Below are 23066 nucleotides of genomic sequence, written 5' to 3'. Positions count from 1 at the left end.
TTTTTAGGATTGGTTCCCCTAATACATTGTACGTGTTCTTAATGGCAATCGTTAATTAGTTGAAGAATGTTAAAAGAATCACAGTTTCCCATAAAATGTTATTTAACAATATATTTTTTCTCAGTACTTAGATTATTTTCCCGAGTGTACCTATAGAGTGCCAAATCAGTGAACGGGTTTGGTCATATGTGACATGTCGATTCGCTACACAAAGCAAAAGAAATACAGTCGTTATCATCTGGAAAACGTAACAATTCATAAATGGAACAGTGAACGTGCAGAAGTATTAATAGATTCCCAGGTCCAGTGACCTCACAGATAGCTAATAAAATGAGAACAATCTAGCATTAAGTGTTGCCTACTCAAAGCACAGTAATTAGCTTCGGTTTGGTAATCAGCAAAGAGTATTCAAATAAATCAGACCCCAGATAGAATGTTATAATCAATAGGTTTACTATCTCAGAAATATTTGCTCTTTTTTTTAATCCCATTATTTTGAGTGCATTTTCAGGGCATTGGAATAATCAGCGAGGCCGAAACCTTGCCAGTCTCTTAAACATCTGCTGGTCGGGATTTTTTAATCATATATCATTTCCCTCTCTGAATTTTCTCTTTAAAGTATCATATGTGCGAGACTATATATGATATATAGACAGATGCCGTGACATCTGTTCATCGGTTTCGAGTGGCGGACATTGGTGCTTCAGGTTAAGGAAGCGAAAATCCCAGACGATGATGTTGCAAGATTGAGGAAGCATCCTCTCTTTCAATTCATCTTGCCACTTGCGAATGCATAATTCGGATGTTGATTATAATCATTATTATTACTTTTGTGCGAGGCATAATCCTCACCCGACTGGCTGCAATTAAAATGCTAATGTTAGTACGTAAATCAAGTCGGCGACTAAATTAACACACGAAAGCTATTCAAACACAGAACTCAAGCGAAACCGAGCCCATATCGAGCAAATATTTAAGCCAACAATTAGCCACGAAGCTCAAGTCAAAAGGCCCAGAGCACACCCAGATATAAAAAAGGTTGCAAGACAAACGCAGAAAAACGTGCAAAAAACTATTAAACAAAATGCTAAGCAAAAATTGAAAGGAAAACCCGCTTCTTGGGCATTGTTCGTTGTTCGAGTCGGCAGTCAGTCGCTGACATTTCGCTGCAAGGCGAGACTCTGAACTTCTCTTCTTCTGGCGGCGTGGGTGTGACGCAGTCCCCTGAGGACCCCCCTATACCCCCTATATCTTTTTCAAACCGCGTTCCAGTCCCAGCCCACAGCTCAGGTATTCCACATCTGGCCAAAAAGCACACGTGCAGCTAGCCAAACTGAAGGAGTATATGCTTATCTGCGGCACTAGTTGCACGATCTTGGCGGGGCAAGGTGAACACATATATTTAGGTACATGGAGGGATACAGAAAAATGTAGGAAAAGCGAGAAACAAGTTGGCAAATCCCTGAAGAACAGTTATCAAGAATGTGATTTAAATATTTTGGTACATAAATTATTACAAATCAAATCAGGGCAAGAATCCCGCAGGAAAAAAAAGGTATATTCACACCCCTATATCAAAAAATACCTTGTGGACAATAGAGTTTATAAAAACCAAACCTTTTACATGCATTTTACACCTTTCTGATTGCATTTAATAACCTTTTCTTAGCATACTTTTAGGCTGAAAATGAAAAATGTAATTGTATCTGAAAAACATGGTCGATCTTGGCCGAAATATACCAAGTCCCACATCAAATTTCAAATAATAATAACAAAATGTACGAACATATCTAGATTCTATAACATATTTCATGTTACCTTATTTAACCAAATATAATTTAAACTTCTTAATCTACTTGTTCTTTCATCAATCTATCATATTTCCTCTCTAACCCCTAATTCACTTATAAGTATCCCAGTACTGATTCAACTTTAAACTCACCTTCCATGACATAAACAATGCTCCCGACATCGCCCTCCTTGATGATTAAATTCTTGGCTGGATATTTAACCGGGTACATGCAGTCGACAATCTCGCGTATCTGCGTCAGATCCAGGTTCTTCATGAAATCATTATCCAAAATGGCAGACTTGATAAGTTCTCGGGAGCTGCACAAAACGATATATAAATGCAATTAGATATGGATATTAAAAATGGCAAGAGACTGTCAATGAAATGAGCAAAGGCAAGATTCCAATTAATTTTCCGACTGACACATATAAATCGTTTTTATCTGGTTGGCCAGTTTGGCTTACAAGCCGGGCAACAAGTTGTGCCACCAAAATTTTGCGGCATTTTAACCATATTTTTTTTGAAGCCCAATATCGATGGATGTTGGCATGCGCGCAATCGACCGATATGAAATTAATACAAATTTGAAAATTGTATGCTTCGATTTTGGAAGTGGGGGAGATTGCTTGTTTTCGGGGGAGTGGGGATCCATATCCATGGACCATGCCATGCTATGCCATGTCGGCTATGCCTGTAAATGTCAAATGACTTTATCTGTCAGCGAACTTGACAACTGGCCCAGGCCAGAGAAACAGTAATGGGACTAGAAGCAGTGTATCGGATAAAATTGGAAGCCAGAGCGCAGCTCTGGTGATTAATTAAAGCCAGTCAGACAAAAGACAGTGTGGCCAACATTTTGTTAGACTTCAAAAACTACAAAAATACCTAGAATCGTACTCGAAAAATCAATTAGTTAGTTGATAAAAATATAAAGAATATGAGATGAAAGTTAGGGGAATAGATGCTGTGAGTCTGACAGAAATAAAAGCAAGAGATTTAAAATGGCGACTAAAGGCCAGTGTGACCAATTCTTTATGCGACGCAAAGAACGGAAAAGTCATCAACAAATATCTAAAAATATATAATTTTACATCACTTAGATTTATCTAAAAAAATTAAATGATACAAATAATATTATTTTCATTACATTTAAACAATTTCTAAATTCTTTTTAGATCTACCCCGACAAAATGGTCCCACCGATCCGATCTTTTTTTGAGAATTCCAAAAATTCTTTATAGATCTACCCCGACAAAGTGGTCCCACCAATCAAATATCTGCCCAATGATCAAGTTAATCACGAAGGCGTTGCACATGGCTGTCGTCGATGGGGTTGGGGGCCAATTTGTAAGCCTCGTTTTTGGCAGCAATCTGAGTTGGGAGAAACCAGCAGCTACCTGATTGCCCCAAAATGTGGTGATGAGTTGGCTTTGCGCAGTGGAGTGGGGACATTTGGTCAAAACGTACAACTACACCCAGACTCCGGCACCTGTGGCGCCCGTTAGGCGGGTATTCATGTATCTTTGCGGTATTTTCGGGTACACCACATAACACTCACAATTAAAATTTAATAAAAAATATAAAAAAAAGTTAAAAAAAAATAAACAACTCATGTCTAATCGATACCCTGGTCACGACCAAGTGGGTCTAGGAAGCGACAATCTGTAATAACATGGATAGTTTTTTGGCATGTTAAAGTATTAGATTTCAGCGCGCCACAAATCAAAACGAGTTTTAATAATGGTATAAAACTAAAGAAGGAGACGCTCACACTCACAAAAAAATCGTATAAAAAATAATAATATAATCTTTATAGGATAAATGTAGATAACATTTAAAAAAACCGAAAATCTTAATTTTTATTAATATATCAAATATTACTTAAAGCATTGCAGAATTTATCAAATTTATGAAAAGTATTCTTCTTTTGTTTAACGCTTGTCCTGGAATATCTTTTTAACCACTTTATTTATTTATTACAAGTTATTCAAAAGATCAAAAACATTTTCCGAGTGTAGACGAGTAGCCGGAGGTGGTGGGTCGCTCCGTGGTGTTTGCCCCGTGGGGTTTTGCCGGCGGAGCACTTTTTATATGCCTAAATTAACATTTTCTTTGGCTGCAGCACCACGCACATGCGTGGCACAATCACAATGCTGGTGGTGCAAGTGGTGCCACTGGCATACTGGTGGTGCCACATGCGTGTACGAGCCAAAACAATTAATAGCTTCAATTAGACCTACGGGCCGGATCGCTTGAGCGTTCCAGTTGTCGGAAGCTATAACCATTCATATGGCTATATTTGTGCGTAAATTGAATTTGAAATGTGTGCCAAGGCATATGGAATGAAATTGGCTGCACCTTAGGAAATACGCGGAGCCTGTCCCCAGAGAGATCTCTTGAGATCCCCGGTCGTCAATCAGTTGCGGGTGCGTTTAATATGCGACTATCTGACAAAACTGGCAAAACGAATTGAAAGTGCAAATACTTTGCGGCTAAGAGCAGTTGACAATAAAAACGATCTGGCGTCTCGGCCAGGGAATTGAAAATGGAAATTGCGAATAGAAGTCAGCGCCAATGGAAGCGGCAGACCAACAGCAAAGTGAGCTATTTTGGGTGGGGCTTGGTTTTTGGTACAATCTATATCTATGGCCATGTGTGAGGTGGTTCACTATATAAAATGGCAATCAAGACATATACGCCGAAGGGGAGGAGATTCGACGAGAGTCTATGCAAGTGAAAAGAAAAATTGCACGCCAATTTGATGTTGTTAAACAAATTAAATAATAGTTAGTAGTTAGCTACTGTTATCATTTTATAATAATTGATTTAAGTTTGGGCCATTATGGTAACAAATTAAAAGAGTACTTGAGTAATAAGTACTTGAGAATCAATACCATATGGCTTGTGAAAAATGTTTGGGCTTTGATTTACTAATTCAGAATGCAACTATAATTTATCTTTTTGATTTATATCTCTGTAGAACATTTAGTGACTTTTTAAAATGCTATTTATGATTTATTGTTTTGATTTATATCTAGTGAGAATTAAGTGCTTTTAAATACTATTCATAACTTATAATTTTAATGTATGTCAACATAAAGGTATATGTATCTGTAAGATATAAATCAAAATCATAATTCATTTATAGTATTTAACATAAGTCAATTAATGCAAACCGTAACACTCCTTACTTAAATGTATCTACCAGAATATAAGTCTCATTATGCATTAACAGCCTGACCCACAAAATGTTTCTTATTGTCATCTTGACCGTTGACACATGTGCAGCATGTAGCAAGTTCTGAATAGACCCCCTGCCTATGCACGCCACTGCCCACATGACACCACCCCCCTAGAAACTCCACTTAGAAGGCAATTTCGCACAATTTTCTGGCATTATTTATTAGATGGCCCCGTTGAAAGCCAACAAGCGACAGTTGCGTGGTGTAAATGGCCACAAAAGTACTGAGAACCGACCAACCTCAGTCTCAATCCCGATCCCATAGATTTAACGCATATATATAGCCGAGTTGGAGGCCTACGGCGCTTTTGATTTATGCCATGCAAGTGTCAAAAAATGTCCTGTTGCACACACAAGAGTCGCCGTCGGCACAGATTTTGGTCAGAGATAAAATGGACCTCAATTGGCTGGCTCCAAAATCCAGACTTTATGCCCCCCTCCTCACCCATCCAAGTTGGCCGTAGTCGCCGACCATTAAAATGTTTGAATTGCAATTGGATTTCGCGAATTTGCCGGCGATTTTTTGCGATTGTGTCAACAGCTTGGGGTCATAAAAATGGCCGATTTAAACAAATTTGCCGCATTACTTAGCGTCCGATTCAGATTAAACCACACTAGCTGTATGCATAAATAAAATAAATATGAAAACTAATGCATATCGATATTTTTTTGACATCAAGATAGTTAAGATTACTTCGAGAGCCAAGTTTTGATGTCATAGATTTTTTTCTGTATTTAATTATATATTTTTTGTAAATTAATTTAATGTAAAAAACATTGAATCAACTTCGATAAGAATTAAAATCTTTTTTAATTATTTGGAATACTTAAGGAAAATCCTTGAGCTCCAGATAATGAATTGGTTTTTTACAAAAAAAATGAACAACAATAAACAAGCCAAATTGTTATTTTTAGAAGTTCCTTAAAATGTTTGGCTAAACATATAATAATATAAAAAAATACATTTAAAGTAGGAAACATTTGTTTGTTTACGCCACCGGCAATAATAATTTAAATATGTATATTTTTTGGCTTAGCCTCAACAAAACAAAGAATGAACATCGTGAAAAATATTTGAATAGGAATTTCATCACATAAAATATGGATATCCCTGATATCAAGCAAAACACCATTAAATTAAATTATAATTCACAAAATACTAATAAAAATTAGTAGAATATGTGGATCAGCAATTCTTCGACAGCGCGTGTCGCCATTTAAATGATATGTGATCGCACATGCCCCTCCGTATTTTTAAAAAGCATTCAGGAAACATCGCCACATAGCCAAAGAATAAATATTTGTGTTTTCTTATGTTTTTCAGCAGACAAAGTGGGGAAAGCTGGCCAAGAGCAACGACTTCCAGTGGGCAAAAGTGTGAAAAGGCCAGAGCCGACAGATCTGCCCACGCATTTTCACAGATTTAATTTTATACTCTTTTAATTATTTGGGTATATATTCCGAAAAGACTGCAACGAATTTTGCACGAACAAATAAGTACGAAAAAGGTGTCTTAAAAAATCCCCCATAGAACGAACCAAATGTGACGCAATGTAGCGTGAGTTGGCTGCCAATTGGCAGCCTCTTTGTGGGCCGCAATTCATATATGTGGCTTATATCTGTAAATATCATACAGATTTTTATATCCGAGTACTGACACCGCCCAAGGCCATTAGGCGGGGTGGTGAGAGGGTGGCGACTGGTGCAACCGCGCCTGTCACCCCAACTCAATTTTAATAAACGCATTTTGTGGCAGGCGACACAAGCAATCGACGACAGGCGACAGGGCGCTGCTCCCAATATTTGATTAAAATCGCCGAAGTGACGCCGATGCCGATCGTTATCGACCCGACTATATAAAGGCCACTCGTCTAAACTTTGTACATCCGTATACCCCGGATCGACATAATGCAGGGCTAATCTGGGCAGAGCGATTAGGTTCAACTGATTTTGCTCGGAAAGGCAAAGTGTTTTTAACTCTTTTATAACTACAGTCTAACTTCTCTCTTGGAGTAAAAAAAAAGAATCAAAATAGTTATTATTGTTAGCAACAAATAAAATATGATTAATAATAACTAGCCATAAAGAATAAAAACAAATTTTTATTTATACTGTTAGTAACCTGGGCGTTACATTTCGCAAATCATAATTTAATGAAACTATACTATATTTTAAATATCTTTAGAGGACCAGAAACAAGGTAATAAAAATAAATACATTTCAACGAAAACATGAGTCATGCAGAAATAAGTAAAAAGGTTTTCGGAACAGTTATATTTATATAGGGTATTGAAGGATCGGTTTCCATCTCGAAATATAAATTCTTAACTCCCCGAATATATTTTTGAAATTTATTTTTCCAACTTACCGCTCATCCTTGTCGTATTTGGGAAAGCTGACGTGCTCGAGGAACAGTGAGGACTCGCTCTGAGGCTCCGCGGAGATACCCAGGGCCCTCTGCCTCTGGAAGTTCTGTCCTGATTTGCGAGTGGCACCTGTGGCGGTGCTGGGCCCACTTGCCCCACCATTTCCGCCCGCTCCAGAGCCCGATCCCGATCCAGTTCCCGCACATCCCGCCGCACTGCTTCGGCTGAAGGGGAAGACACTTTGGAATTTGTCCAAGTGCGATTTGAGCTCTGCTATCTCGTTGTCTTTAAACTGCAGGGCTCTTTGCATTTCCTGTATCTTGAGCTCCTTGGCCTGAATGATTTGGATGAAGCGCTCCTCTTGCGGCGATGCAGCCACATAGTTGCTCACTATAAAGTTGGGATCCACCAGGCCCACCGGCGAGGGCGTGGCCGATCCACCCGAACCGCTGGGCGTGCATCCCGAGATCCTTAGACTCTGCATCTGCTGCTGGAGGTTCAGCGTGGTGGGCGGCTGCAGTTGCGTGGGCGAATGACAACTGGCTCCGGGAATGGCCACCGGTTGGCTCGATCCGGGACTGGGCTGATGGTACAGCACCGGACTTCCCTGGCTGGTGTATAGGCCCTGGGTCTGGGCCTGAAGCTGTTGCAATTGCTGATAGCGCTGCTGCAATTGCAGCTCCTGTTGGTGCAACAGACTCCTGGGATCCTGATGCAGTTGCTGTGCCCCCGAGGGTGGTGTTCCGTAGATCAGCGTGTGCGTCAGCACTTCAGAGTGGGTAGGTGGTGCTGGTATCAGCCGCAAACCCGATGCCGTATGCTCCAGACCTATGAGACCACCAGCCGCCGGCAAGGTCACAATGCCACCCACCAGATTGTTAATATTGTTGTTATTATTGTTGATATTGCTAGATCCACTCGGGTGGGTGTTTGGGTTATTATTATTATTGACGATGCTCACCAGACCCAAGTCGGTTGGGAACTGATAGTTGGCGTTCGGCTCCTGCTGCATACTGGCTGCTTTTCGTATCGCCTCCGTAGTATTCGAATCGGTTCGCCTCGTGTTCTGATTTCGATCTTCGGCACTGCTATGCCGGCGATAGCACTGCTGTTGTTGTTGTATCTGTATCTGTATCTGAGGAGGAGGAGGAGGTATCTCTATCTGTATGTGCTGCTCTACGGGTTCTATGTGCTCTATAATGTCCGGTGGCTTGGCCTCGCTCCTCGTATCTGTATCTCTGTCCCGCTCCCAGTCCCGATCGATTATCGCCGGCTGCAGCTTCTGGTAGTCGGCATAGAACAGATTACTAACTGCTGGCTGCTGTTGTGGTGCTGTGGCTTCTGAGACAGTGGCTACATCTACATCCGCTGCTCCTGGTGGTGCATCTACTGTGGTGCAGTGGGGTGCATTGCTATTGGAGTTTTGGGCTGGCCGCTTGGTTGCGAAGCACAGCCGATCAAAGCAGAAACGCATCCAGGCGGCTTTCCTGATCAACAGCCGCCACGGAAAACTCAGTCACCCAAACGTTAGGAGCCCTAAAAAATATAAAAAACAAAAATTTTACAAACCAAAAGAAATAAAGAGTAGAAGAAAAATAATATAAACATTTTTAAAACAAATAATAAAATATACATATCATTTAATAAACAAACAGCCACATATGTATATATAATTATCTAATTTTCCATTGGGCATTGTTTTTCTGTGCCTTTTCTAATAATATAGTAATATTGTAAACATGAATCACTTTGTGACAGAGTGTCAATCAGGCTGTTATGAAATCTAATCGCTGGGTAATCAGTTGAACTGAACTGATTTACGATCGATGGGTTAAAGCGATTGCTGAATGAACAATTTATGCAGGGAAATTCTTCAGAAATAAAAAAGGTTTCACACCAAGAGAAAATAATTGGATACAACCGAAGAAAAATTGAAACATATTATGTCAATAAAAAATAAAAAAAAACATATTTAATTTGGAATGCTTCGGTGAATCAATATTAAAAAGTGAATTACTTAAAATATATGTAAAATAAATTCTTAATAATAATACACTCAAGTCTCATATTCTTTTCCTTCAGTGTACACATTCTTTACCACAAGTTCCCATGGCTGGCAACAATTATCACAATATCAAAATAAAATTCAGTTATCATTTCCCTCGGATACACAACTTGTTGGACAACTTGACAATGTCTTCGCCGACTTTTATTTCGGGGAACGACACGCCTTAAGCCCTTCAAGATAAGACACTGGACAAATAGTCGACGCTTTCTGAAAGAATTTGAATTAGAAGAATGCCAAGTAACCAAGTTGGCACATTTTTTGTGTATTTACTTTTTCTCTGTTGGATTTGCTATTGTTTTCGGACACGTTTAGACAATAATTCAAGTGGAATGAACGCGGCTAAAAATAAATCCAGCAAAAGTTAAACATGGCCTGGCCAACTTATAAACAAAGCACACCGAAACCCTATAAACAAGTGTGGCTGGTTTCGGTTTCCATTTAATGTGCGAATCTGAAGCGGAGCATAGAAAAAGCAGCCGAAATTCGCAAGTGGGATGATCACTTGGGTAAAGAGTGGGAAATTAAAGATCAGCCACCTAAATTATTTTGCGGTTGAACATGACATGAAATTTTGAAAAAGCTGTTGAACAAGATCAACCTTTAAAATTACACTAAAACTTTTGTTCATATTTTTGTATCTCATAAAAATATTACTTCATTTAGAAAATAATCTAAAAAAATTTAAGACAATTATCAAGATAAGAAACATAATAAAAAAATCATGTAGCTTTAATTTATCAGTCCTGTGAAAATGTTATCACCAAAAACTAACGTATGCTTGAACTGAGAGCAAACCAATAAATTAACTTCATTTTGATTTAAGCAAATATTTTCTTTACTTAAGAATTAGAAGACAAGTTGGGAACATCAGAATAGAATTCTTCTGAAGATACAACAACCATAATCGCTTAACATGTTTGCCAAAAAAAATTAGATCCGTTTAGAAACTCGTTTAAATCAAGATAGATCATTTGCGATCATTTGTTCAAGTAGCTCGCCACCTTGATTCTGGGCTCATCCAAGTGTGTCTGAGAATTCGCAAGACTCTTGACTTCGATTACAACGAAAACGATCGTTTTAGACGGGCATTAGCATGTTAATGATCGCACAGCGGATTAATGTGCGATTTGTATGCCGTGCTATTTATACGCCGCACCGACACTCCATAAACAATACGAAATCGGCATTGAGGTGGGGGAGCTGAATGGGTTGGAACTTCGGACGGATGCCCTCAAAGTGCGGGCAATTACCGATCTGTAATTACCCGCAAATTCGCTAAATGCCATTCTCGATCCACACCGAAATAGTGAAAAACTGACACAACAAATTGAGACAATTGAGGAAGAAATTGTCTGTGGGTATTTTTATTTATAGAACACAATTGACGGGCCACTCAAAATCATCTTCATCTACTTCCCCCCCATATTTTTGTGTCTGTTCAGTTCCATGGGTTTTCAATGAATTCGTTGCTCGTGATCGGAGGCAGCTTTTGGGCCACTTAAGCGCAATTACGATTGCAATTTGTTTTCATCACGGGCGCATAAATAAGAAAGAAGCAGACAATCAGACAGAAGGGGTCTCTTCCGAGGCGTATACGTAATATTTTAAACGATTTTATGCTTTTATCGTAATTTAAATGATCCCAATCGTTTTGGTGGCAACTCTGGCAAACAGGTTGCCGTTTATTTTTAATTAGTATTATGAAAACATTTATTAAACGACAGCGCGAAACTCGAATTCTTTCAAATGTCAACTCGGTTTGGGTGGAGGGTAATAACATCGACCGATCGTGAGTTCATTCATGCCTCTGATAACAGGCCAAAGCCGAGTCAAATATATGTTTACTGCTTATATATAATGAGTAATTGTAGGGAGGTCTTCGCATCGAATCGTATTTTGCTGACCATTTAGGGAAGTTCTGCGGTTCGGCGTGACTGGCCATGCAAAATTGCGAATCCCCAGCAACTCACGATGGCAGATAGCGCAATTAGTGTGTCATTATGATCGCAGATAACGATACAGGTTGTGAGCACTCGACAATTAAAGCAGCTGGCCAACAAATTTGCATAGATCGGGATCTGCTGATATTTTTAGCAGGAGATGAGATTGATATACAAGATATATTTAGCTGCTGTTAAAGTGTTGAGTTAAGCGATCTCGATTTGTCTTGCTGCAAGAAGTGGAGTAAAAGGTAAATGGTACTCAAGCATATTTCAAAATGAATTTTGAATAAATGACAGAATAAAATGTTATAAACTATTTTAATAATAATAAAAGCCTTTCAAAATTATGTATCAGGCATTCTTCTTGATTCCTTTTTTTCCTAAAAAAAGGGGCTTTGTATACGCGTTTTCTTTCTACTGTTCTATTTTCATAGCATACTTTTAGAAACTTTTAATAAGATTGCAAAACCCTGCATATTAATTGTAATCAGTAACAATACATGATTATTATATAACGATTACATTTTTTTTACAAATACCATCCTTAAAAAAATAACCACAGAAACCCACTTTATTCTGACAGCCTGCATCCTTGATGTCTGCTATCCATCAAAGTCAATTCCAATGATCAACATTTAAATCGTTTTTCTTCAACTTTCAGCTTGCCCCTCTGGCAAATTGCGATCATTGTCGACGTTGGCTAATCAAAACTGACATTTGCGATCATCAGGAGATCCCGAACAAATATTCCGAATGTCCCGCCTGTCAATCAGAGAAAGAGACGGCAACAGGGCGTGCCGAAAGAGACGGGCATAGAGAGTGACAGGCGGAGACAGCATGTTAAACACCGGTAGCAACAAATAGCAACATAAACTTAATGGGCATGCCAAAAATGCGCCGCATTCGAAACATTTAAACATAATTAAGCGGTTAGTCAGGCCCAATGACGATCCCATCTTTCCTTCTCTCGAATTGAGACATCAATTGAGAGTTATGTCAACCGTATTTGGGAACGCCGTCTTCTGTAAACAGATACATATGTTCCGAGACTGCTATAATTATAGGTTTCAATTACTGGCGAGTGCCCGGCGCTTCCTCAAAATGCGAGCAAACAAACTCACAAGAAACAGCACCAAATTGAAACAAGAATTCTCCGGATTTCTACTAGACATACATACGTATACGTATGAACATATATAAATTGATTCAACGGGGGAATTCATTCCATTTCACTCCATTCGATTCGATTCCATTTACGCCGCTGGCGTGCAATTATTCAAGTTATTTTCAATTTTTGTACGTTGCATAAACAATCAATAAAAATGTAATAAAAATTAAACTTGAATCGTGAGTCTAAGTCGTAAATTTCACAAGAAGTTTGTTTTTAGACCGACCTGACCGACCCCTGCGAACAAATATTATCAAAGCGAGTGATTTAAGTCCCCTCGCAATCGAGCCAATGTCGAGGATCGTATGTATAGATATGTATTCAGTGTAATTTGCGGCTAGTTTTCAGTTCTGTCGTTTTGTTTATCGTTTATTTTTGGCTTACAAATGTTCATTAGTCCCGGCGACACGTCCGTTGATCGATCGCCATGCCGAAGGCAATTGATCGCCTGATAACACTCGAAAGACATTCAGATACGGCCAGACTAGTGGCTCGATTTAGGCGGCTAGTGGGCATTAAGTGAGCTCTATCTACGGATACGGATACCACATTTTGTATGGCAAAAATTGGCGCAACGCATGCGAATCGTTTGGTATGAAACGCACGTTCAATCAATTAAAACCTTCGCACAGCTGGATTGCAATTCCAGTTGGTTTTGTTGGGCAAAATTCGGAGTTGGTCCCATTTCGAGGTGACTCACCGAAGGTTGAGGAAGGGTTTGCTGTTGGAATTATTAGGGATTTCTTTTGTAGAGAAAATTTTAAGTACCATTAAGCCATTAGTTGGCAGAGTAAAACCTAAATAGCCATTTGAAATAAAGAAAATGGTTCCAAGCTAGGTACCAAGATATTTGGGCCGAGAAAAAGAAATGAATAAGCCGAGATTAAAATGAAAACAGCTTCATTGCAAACTTAAACTACATTCTGATAGTCTAGAAAAGCATTTTTTCATGATCCAATCCCTCGTAAAATATTGTGTTTACAATATGTGTCTGATAATTCTAGTTTCTTCAAAGCACAAGACAATTATAAGACCATAAAAGTTCTTAACGAAAAGGCCAACTCAAAAGAGCCGCGGCCTGTGATCAAACAAGTTCTAATCAAACTTTTTGCTCATGAGCCACTCAAATTACTTGAAACTTTTGCCAGTCATGTGGTAACTCGATTAAAAATGGATAAATAATAAAAAGATATCAAGATGTGTAAAAAAAACTATAATAAATTAGTGTAATTTGCTTTGTTTAAAAGTTAAACACATCATGAATATAATCCTAGGTGTCTAATGATTTTCAAATTATCCCAATTTTCACACATTTAACTAAGCTAAAAAAAGTCATTGGGTTATTATTGTTGTTGAATTCCTTTTATTTAAAAAATGTTGTTTAGGGGATAACTAAGTTGTGTGACTAGTATAAAGAAAAAACAAATAACTTCCTTTGTACAATCATGTTAAACTCATGCAATGACTGCTGCCATATTTCAAACATCTTTATATAGACTCCAAAGTCCCCTCTTTAATATAGAGTTGTTAATGCATTCCTTAATGATCCTAACGATGATCAAACCAGCTAATCAACCGTCACACTTTTTTGTACACTGTTCCTATTTTCCTCAGAGCAAACTCACTCGACAACCATGGAAAGATTTCTGGATTCTGGACCCCACAACAAGTGCCTGTAGCTTTTCCCCCGTCTTCTTTTCGGACCCCTTATACCATCCGTTATGACAGTTGTTGGCTACCGAATGCACTGCGAGAAAACATCACAAATAGTAAAATTTTTTCAATTATATTTTAGTGAGTGCATAAATAAAAAATTCTAGTTGTACAATCATATCATATGAATCATTCGATATTGCTCTATATATATTTTTCGAAGTATGACAGTTGTTGCACTGCGAGAAAACATCACAAATAGTAAATTTTGTTCAATTATATTTTAATGAGTTCATAAATTAAAAATCCTAGTGCTACGGTCATATCATATGAATCATTCTATAGTGCTCTCTTTATATTTTTCAAAGTACAAAAGTAAAACTAATTTTCTCTGCGTGGCTCTACACATTGGATATCTGGTGGTCACTTCAAGACTTGAAGATCGCCTTGCCTGTCACATGACTGTCTTCAGGAGCAACTCTTCCCGAAGAACTTATTTTTCCTTTTTTCTCTGGCATTAATTAAAACATCGACACACACTCACACAAACTTGGTAAGGAAAATTGCCCGCCTGGGAGCGATGCAATGTGAAATAAAAAAAAAAGTCGTAAAAGGAAATTGGCTGTTTTACCTTTGAAAGGCTGGCAAAATTCTCGTAAACAATTTGCACTTTTAATGAGCCAAAACAAAGTGTAACACACGCACAAGCACACCCGATTGCCGTTAAGATTCCGATCCGCTGTTTAATTAGTTGGAACCGTTGATTCCTACGCGCTTTATTTTCCTTTTTTTTTATTTTTATTTTTGGTATTTTGTATTTTGTAATTCACAAACTAAGGCACAAAATTGCCTGTTTCAGCGCAGCGACAACATTCGTTGTTGACCGATTGAACGACGCTCGAGAACTGTTTTTCGCCGCGAGTGTTGGGAAGCAACGATCGTAAGATCGTAAGATCGTAAGCCTATCGATAGTACATGTAGTTGACTGACGTCGGGGCGTTCGACGTCGTCTATCGAAGTGAACCCAAACCAAACCCCAGAAGCGTTTGTTTGTCGTTCGTTTGTGGTTGTCGCTTAAATTAAAACTCGGAATTTGGCTGAAACCAGTTGAGTGCACGCACACGACCACATAGACTATATATAAAATCATATCAATATGTCTACGCCTCGCCTGTGATTCGTGCGTTGGCTTTTGCCGATCGTTTAAATAAAATAATAGTAGTAACGTAGCGGCACACACACAGTGTGATGGAAAAATTGCATTGGCAGCGATCTAATTGCTGGCTGGCATGCTAGAATGAAAAGCGTTTCGGGGCAAAAAAAAATCACAAATAATAACACCATCTAGTATCGAAAGTATTTACTTCCAGGCACACGCACCATCGACCGGCACTATCGTTTCCATAGATCCCCTACTTGCATATTTATGAACCGCCCTGGGCTGTTAAGATAGCTTAGCTTCGCCGGTAATTTAAAGGATATGCACCAGACATCTTAATTGCGAGTAGCTTTTGGAGGTAAAAAATATTTGAATTCAAGTATATCATTTCGATTTTTAAATTTAGGAAAATTAGCTGAAATTAAAACAATAAATAACGAATACTGACTTAGTAGATGTCTTAAGTTTGATATTATACATTATTATTAAACATTCGATATTTATGTTGACCTAATACTTTTTTTTAAAAAAAAAACCTTAAATCAAGTTATTAAAAAAAAGTTTTTCAAAATTGTTCAGAGCGTATACCTAATTAAATCTCGGATTTTAATATTTACAAGTAAAAGATATATCGAAAATAGGAAATATTTTATTATGACCTAAAAATCGATTTTAAATATATATCACGCATACGCCAGGTGCTTTTGAAACATTGTAAGTTATCCCAGAGGAACTGACACTTTCCAATTTATTTTTTCACTCCCAGTTCTTTTAAGCCAATTCTTAATTTGCATGCTCCTTTAAAATATTACGCATACGTCGTGTTGACAACCCAAGGCAATTTATTGTAAACTATACTTAAACTCTCGGGGCGGCACTCAATGGATGATTTAGTGCAGATCACTTAATAAATCATATCCCGTAGCTCAGCCAAATTTCGAAATAGCCAAATTGTTCGCTGGTTATTCTCTTTTTTATGTCATAATTGGCCGCTACTTGTGCGATATTGCTGCGGAAAACGTTTAGGGAAACTGATTTATTTATTACAAACAATATTACGGGGCATGTAAACAAAGCCGAACTGGAAATATTATCAACTCAATGCAGGCGAAAAAGGGGCACGAAAAGTGTGGACGGGGAAATTGAGTCGAGCATGCAACAATTATTTGGCGTGGGACGTGATTTAAGCAAAAATCAAAACATTATTAAATTGTTTACATGGAAATTCAATTGGAAATAGTAAAAAAAAAGAGCAATGGAAGATTTTCAACCACTGAACAAAAGTTTGGGTGCTTTTGAACATTTTTCCGAACCTATTTAGTCATATTTAGTAATAACTTTACTATTTTTTTGAAGAGCTTCTTATTAAGGAGAAAAATATTTTTTTTTATCATGTACATAAGTATTAGAATGTTTTTAAGATAACAAATTTTATTTTTTCTTTTCCCAGATCGAAACTGATACATTTTTTATAGAACCTTTATATCTTATCAATAATTTTTTTGTGTGGATATATAAAGGAAATTGCATTTATTTCCATGTCTGTTTAATTGAGTTGATTGGCAGACATGGGCTTTCGGAAAGGGGTTTAAATATATAATATTAAATTATAAATATATAATGTTTGCAAAACCTATATTAATCATAATATTTTCTTATTTATGATTATGTCTGTAATGAGAACATTGATATTGGGTTTTAATAATACAAATTTTGTTTTAAAAGAAGTTTCTCCACCCATGAGGATCTATTCAGTGGCCTGCGTATAATTTTATTAGATTGCTTCGATACAAGTTGTCGTTTGTTTGTATTTGGCGACATTGACGCTATTGATAAGGCGTCATGAGAATCGCTGGTGAGCGTAGTTAATAATTATATATATTTTATTTAATTGGTGCAATCGGGACGGAAAGGTTACTTGGGCGGCAACAAAGCAGCAACATTTGTGTGGTCACAGCACCCGCCCAGTTTTTGTTTTTTTACGTTGCTGAATGCAATTTGGGTTGGGCAGTAAACAGAATTATATTATTGAATCAGATAACATAATTGTATAATATTAATATTTAAAGAAATAAGCAACAATTTTGAAAGTGAAGAAAAATATTTTTTAAAACAAAAACTACGTTTTAAAAATATTTTATTTACCTTTTTTTTAATTTAAAACAAGTTAGACCGTTAAGTTTTAGGACAGCTTTTTAATTTAAACAACAATGGAGAGAGCTTGAAGTATTTATAAAAGCTTATACATTAAAAGCTTTTCGTTATTGGTGATGGAAAAAAATTAAATATATCGATAGGAAACAATACGGCTAAACATCGAAATAAGAACATAAATAAAAAAGATTTTTCATTGACTTTTAGCAATAATTGTTTGATGGGAAAGCTTTCAAGTTCATTGAGAGTCCCATAATTTATTTACAAACATGTCAAGGAAAATCATCAACAGCTGTTCTCAAGATCAGAGCGAATGAAAGAGAATTAAAGAGTAATATTTTCCAAGCCAAAGAGATCTTAGGTAAGAGCACAACTTCCATCCAATAACTCTCTTTAAATAAACAAGTTTCATTGATGAAAAATCAAATTGGTGTTAATTTTTTCGTAAATTGATTGGCAAAGCGATTTTCATTGTCGTTTTTTATTGCTGAAAATTTGTCAATTTGACATAAATTTGATATGTAGCTTATTCAAGATTTCGTTTCGTGAAATTCGAACTGAAAGAGGGGCACGTCTGCAAAAAGATGGCCTAACAAAATCTTTTAGCGGTTAAAATTACAATTGTTTATGACAGAGTGATGAAGAATTCGAATAGTCGATAGAATGCTAGCATACGAAACTGTTTATTTTGCGGGCTATAAATGGGCGAAATGGTTTTGGGAAACTATTTTTTGAATAAGCAAACATATCCATTTTGCTGTTTACTACCAGATATACAAATTTATGATTTATGAAATTGTAGGTATAATGAAAAAACAAATAACTTTCAAGAGCAAAATAAAACCCCTATGCAAATAGTATTTTTTTGAATTTAAGGATTTGTTTTTTATAAAAAAACCGAATTTGTTGTGCTAATATTAAAATAAAATGATAAAATTTGTAGGTACTGCCCAGTTCGAATCTCTACAATTTCGTGGTTATCTTTTAAAGCTCAGATAAGAAAATATTACCTTCCAAACCTGGAAACCAATTCCCTATTGCGACTTAGCTTTCAAGAAGTGAAACATTCCAAGGCCCTGCAAATAAAGTTTGCAATTTATTCCTCCCCTTTTGAACATGTGTTGTGCGACTTCTAGAATTACTTCCGATAAGAAAATCTTTTCCTCATTACTACCCAATATGTGTGTCTACGTTTGAAATCTGCGCAGTTGTAAAACCGAGTTAATAAACCCTCACACCTAAAAACGATCGAAAACAAATCGCAAAACAACCATTCATTTTAATGGCACACAGTGTCAGCTATTTTTCACTGTTGCCTGGTTGGTTTGTTTGTTAAACTTTATGACAAAAAGCTAAAAATAAACTAGCAAACAAAGCAGAAAAATGAGAAGCAATAACTAAAACAACAACTGATCTTTGTTCGCCGTGATTTGCTATGAATGTGCAATATAAATCAGCACAAAGAAATATACAAGTATGTAACTACGAAGAAAGAGATTCCCGACTTATCCTTGGAGTGCCCTTGAGAAAAGGGGTCGATAAGCCATAAGTTTTATCAGAAGCGACTGCATCCTATATTTGAAAACGCATACTATAAAAACTTGTACACATTAATCGGTTTAAAAATTATAACTAGTCGAACTCTCTTACGCATCCTAAATGTATTTGCAATCAGAACGTATTTTTAATTTTTATAGCTTATTTTTAACTTGAAAACATTTTTTTTTACAGATAAGTCCAGGGGGATCCAGGACTCACATGTATTTGCAATCAGAACGTATTTTTAATTTTTATAGCTTATTTTTAACTTGAAAACATTTTTTTTACAGATAAGTCCAGGGGGATCCAGGACTCACATTCGGTTTTAAGGAAACATTTTTTGTTGCATACTTTTTTGAATACAACGTTTTCAGTATATAATGGATAAGACAATAATGCAATAAAGTGAATTTGTTTAGAAAAGACCTTATGAAATGCTTACTATTTGTTGTTTATGTTTGCTATAACTAAATCTTTTTAGCTTAATGGATCGTTTTTACAATTTTAGATACGTTTTGAATGAATATGTTAAATCTATTTTAGAAGCCAAAAAGGATCCTCCAATCTAGTTAAAAGTTAATTTAAGTTTCATTTAGCATATTCATATTATTATAATTAAATATAAATTATTATTAATATTTCAAGGCTGTTGAAGTGATATGGTGTCTTTCCTTATCTCTCTACGATATCTTGTAATGTTCGGTATTAAAAAGGGCTAAAAACGCTGAGCCCTAATTAAGTATTCCAGACACGGACAAGAAAGAGACAGCACTGCAGCAGCGAAAGAGAGGGCTATAGTGACTAAAATGGTTTAAGGGCGCCATCGCAAAAAAATATTCAAAGGCCAAAACGATTGTGCAATCGCATATTTTGTAGGCGGCATAAATCCATAAATAAACAAGGGAGAACGCTATAGTCGAGTACCTCGACTATCAGATACCCGTTACTCAGCTTAAGCGACCAAAGGGAAATGGAGATATGCAAGCAGCAAAGCGAGATTTAAATGCGCCACCTACCGGCGGAAGACAGATTTAAGCGTTGTGTGCGTTAGGGTAGGCGTGACAAATTCATTGTTCAATAGAATAAGTTAGCCGCGCACTTTGCTCTCTCTGAGCGCCGGCAGTGCTTTTCTCTTTGCCGCTAAGTTCGGCCGGCAACTATTTACATACACACACATACACGCGTAAAAACATTTCGCACTGTCTGGCTCTGACGTCATAGCTTTTTTCTTGGGAGGTTTGTGGGCGTTAGAGTGGGCGTAGAAAAATTTTTTTTTGGGTCAATCGATAGGTATGGACAAGACTAATACATTTCAGTTAAAATTTTCTATCTAACATCAAAACTGTAGGAGCCACAGTTTTGGGCGGTTTGTGGGCGTTAGAGTGGGCGTGGCACTCTACTGAAACAAACTTGCGCTGCGTAAGAAGCTCAGGAATCTGCTCGCCAAATCTCAATAGCCTAGCTCTCATAGTTTCCGAGATCTCAGCGTTCATCCGGACAGACGGACAGACGGACAGACGGACAGACGGACAGACGGACAGACGGACAGACGGACAGACGGACATGGCTAGATCGACTCGGCTAGTGATCCTGATCAAGAATATATATACTTTATGGGGTCGGAAACGCTTCCTTCTGCCTGTTACATACTTTCCGACGAATCTAGTATACCCTTTTACTCTACGAGTAACGGGTATAACAATAATAAATAAGCTGTTGTTCGACAAACAGCGGACAGTAATTGCATATTAAAATGGGGCTTACATGTCGACGAGCAGTGAAGAAACTCCAGAGGCGAATGCAAAAGTCCAAGAGAATCGCTCTCTTTCCCACCTCTTCTTGGTTTTTGTGATCAGCCGGCTTTTGCGAAGAAAGTTTCTCGGGTTCCACTTGTTGATTTGATCGGCTCTCTCGCTCGCGCACTCTTTAGTTTCCTCGTTAATTCACAGGAAGCACAGAATTAAGGCCGAAAATTTATATGTATAAACTAAATGCAGGCGGCACACGAAATTTCGTCATCAATTTAGAGAGCCTGCACTTTTGTTTTCTCGAGTCTAAAAAAGCGTTTCGTTTCTATCAAATTGGGCATTAAAATTTAAATGATATTAGCCGCAGAACACAAAAGATTTGAAAACGAAGAAGAGGCCGAGAAAGTCACTGGGAGAGCAGCGTTCCAATCTCTCTTTTACGCTCACTCACTCATCGCTGTTATTGTTATCACCTGAGTCAAGTACAGTGGGGCCTCGACTTAAATTTTAGTTAAATTGCATTTTGATTTTAAGGTGTAGGGTAATTGGGTCCAAGTTGTTAAAAAATAACATGTACATGTATGCCAATTATAATTTTGTACAAAAAAATCGTACAATTATTTCCAAACTTGACAACTAATTAATTATTTATTAATTATTAATTAAAATTAACTTAACTCAAGAAAGAGTTAAAATTAAGAAAACAAAAACAGTCTTTGCCAGAAGTATAAAAATAAAATATTTTGTTAAGGCAACATTGCGTATGAAGGATAAACATTAAAGTCAATGCCAAGGCCTTAATTTTTAAATTTTAATTTATTTTCCTTCTATGTTTTCCACACAATGTGTTTTACAGTTTTTAGCAATTAAAAACAATTATTAATTTTTTAAATCTCGATCATTAGTTCTTTCTAAACTCTAAGTGCCATGCTCCACTGTACTGCACACTCTCTCTCTCTCTCTTTAACTTTATCGCTTACACTACTCTCTTTTATTTTCAACTTGCTCTCTCTCTCCGCATAGTTTGCCTTGTTGTTGTTTCTGCCAGCGTAGCGTAGTTAACTTGAGCGGCAGCAACAACAACAGCCATACTTGTTGCTAAAAATAGAAGCGCGGCGGCGAGACAGAAACAGAAAACAGAAAAACAGCAGCGGCGGAAAAAAATATGTATAAAAAAAAAGCGAAGGCGGCAACGCGCACAAATTGGAAAAAATTGTATATGACGAGCAACAAAAACAAGGAGTAACTAACAGAAGGAGAAGAAGAGGAGTAGTTACAACAACAAGTGGGCTTCTATCAAAATATATCGAAGAAAAGCAAAGAAGCAGAAGAAAGCCAAAAGAAGGAAATGCGACGCAAAAATGCAGTTCAAGAGAGAGAGAAAGAGAGAGGAATTTTAGAAATGCAATAAAAGCTTTGATTGATGCATAGGAAAGTGTCCAGTTTGTGGGAATTTCTCAGGGAAAATCAGTCACAAAAGTGCGTCATGCCCATGTGCGAAAGAGAGATAGAAACAAACAAGTGATTTTCCATGCATTTAATTGCTGGCTAGACTGCATTTTAATTTATTAATTTTTCACTTTTAAATCACAAAACCGAAAGAGAGCCGCTCTCTCACTCTCCTTCTCTTTTTCTTTGGCCTTTCTTCCCACCCCTCCCACTCTCTTCTTTTCCTGCATTTCATTTCACTAAAACTGCATTCACATTTCACATTTTCCCGACATTCAGTCAACTTTAACCGTTGCCTTTGCTTTAATTAACTTCTAAGGCAAATAGTTGCACATATGGAAAAGGCTAGTTGGTGTTTTTAGAATTCAGAATTGAGCACAAGCGCTAGATCGTTCGACTAGCGGAAAGCAACAACAACAACAACTAACCAAGTGGCACGCACACAAGCACGCGTCGTTTGAAAAACCGCCGATTGGGATCGCGATGTGAAGCGCGCGAGAGCGAAAAGCAATCTGAGCGCTCTGCGCAGCGAGAAAACTCAGTGGAGCCACAAATCGATGAGGAGAGCGCCAGAGAGGCCCCACTGAGAGAACCCGTAATCAGCAGCAGGTAGCTCGCGATAGTACAGTCAGACTCTTCTAAGTGGAACGCTAAATATAATAATAATATAATAATTGGATAAGACCCCGAAAACCCATTGCGTTGCTTATATTACAAAAAAGTATTTTACAATACACTACTAAATATATTTGGACCAGACCAAGAGTAAAAGCACACAAAAATAAT

At 37.4% G+C, this 23066-nt stretch overlaps 1 protein-coding gene across 2 annotated transcripts in view; it reads right to left on the bottom strand.

Moving 5' to 3' along the window:
• The window catches only part of LOC119548218 (cGMP-dependent protein kinase, isozyme 2 forms cD4/T1/T3A/T3B), a 33993-nt gene extending 11203 nt beyond the window's left edge, over positions 1-22790 (bottom strand). The window contains exons 1-4 of one of the 2 annotated variants that reach the window (XM_037855354.1): positions 22709-22790; positions 20848-21156; positions 7402-8935; positions 1943-2109 (exon numbers count right to left, since the gene is read on the bottom strand). In XM_037855354.1, the coding sequence (XP_037711282.1) occupies positions 1943-2109; positions 7402-8873 (1639 nt within the window). In that variant the 5' untranslated portion in view covers positions 8874-8935; positions 20848-21156; positions 22709-22790. Of the gene's footprint in view, positions 1-1942; positions 2110-7401; positions 8936-14862; positions 15105-20847; positions 21157-22708 lie in introns of those variants that run through there. The other variant, XM_037855355.1, reaches the window with a different exon arrangement.
• Between the last annotated feature and the right edge of the window lie 276 nt (positions 22791-23066).

The sequence above is a fragment of the Drosophila subpulchrella genome, chromosome 2L (assembly GCF_014743375.2).
Source record: "Drosophila subpulchrella strain 33 F10 #4 breed RU33 chromosome 2L, RU_Dsub_v1.1 Primary Assembly, whole genome shotgun sequence".
NCBI classification, from domain to species: Eukaryota; Metazoa; Arthropoda; class Insecta; order Diptera; family Drosophilidae; genus Drosophila; species Drosophila subpulchrella.
This window is presented reverse-complemented; position numbering and strand designations above follow the sequence as displayed.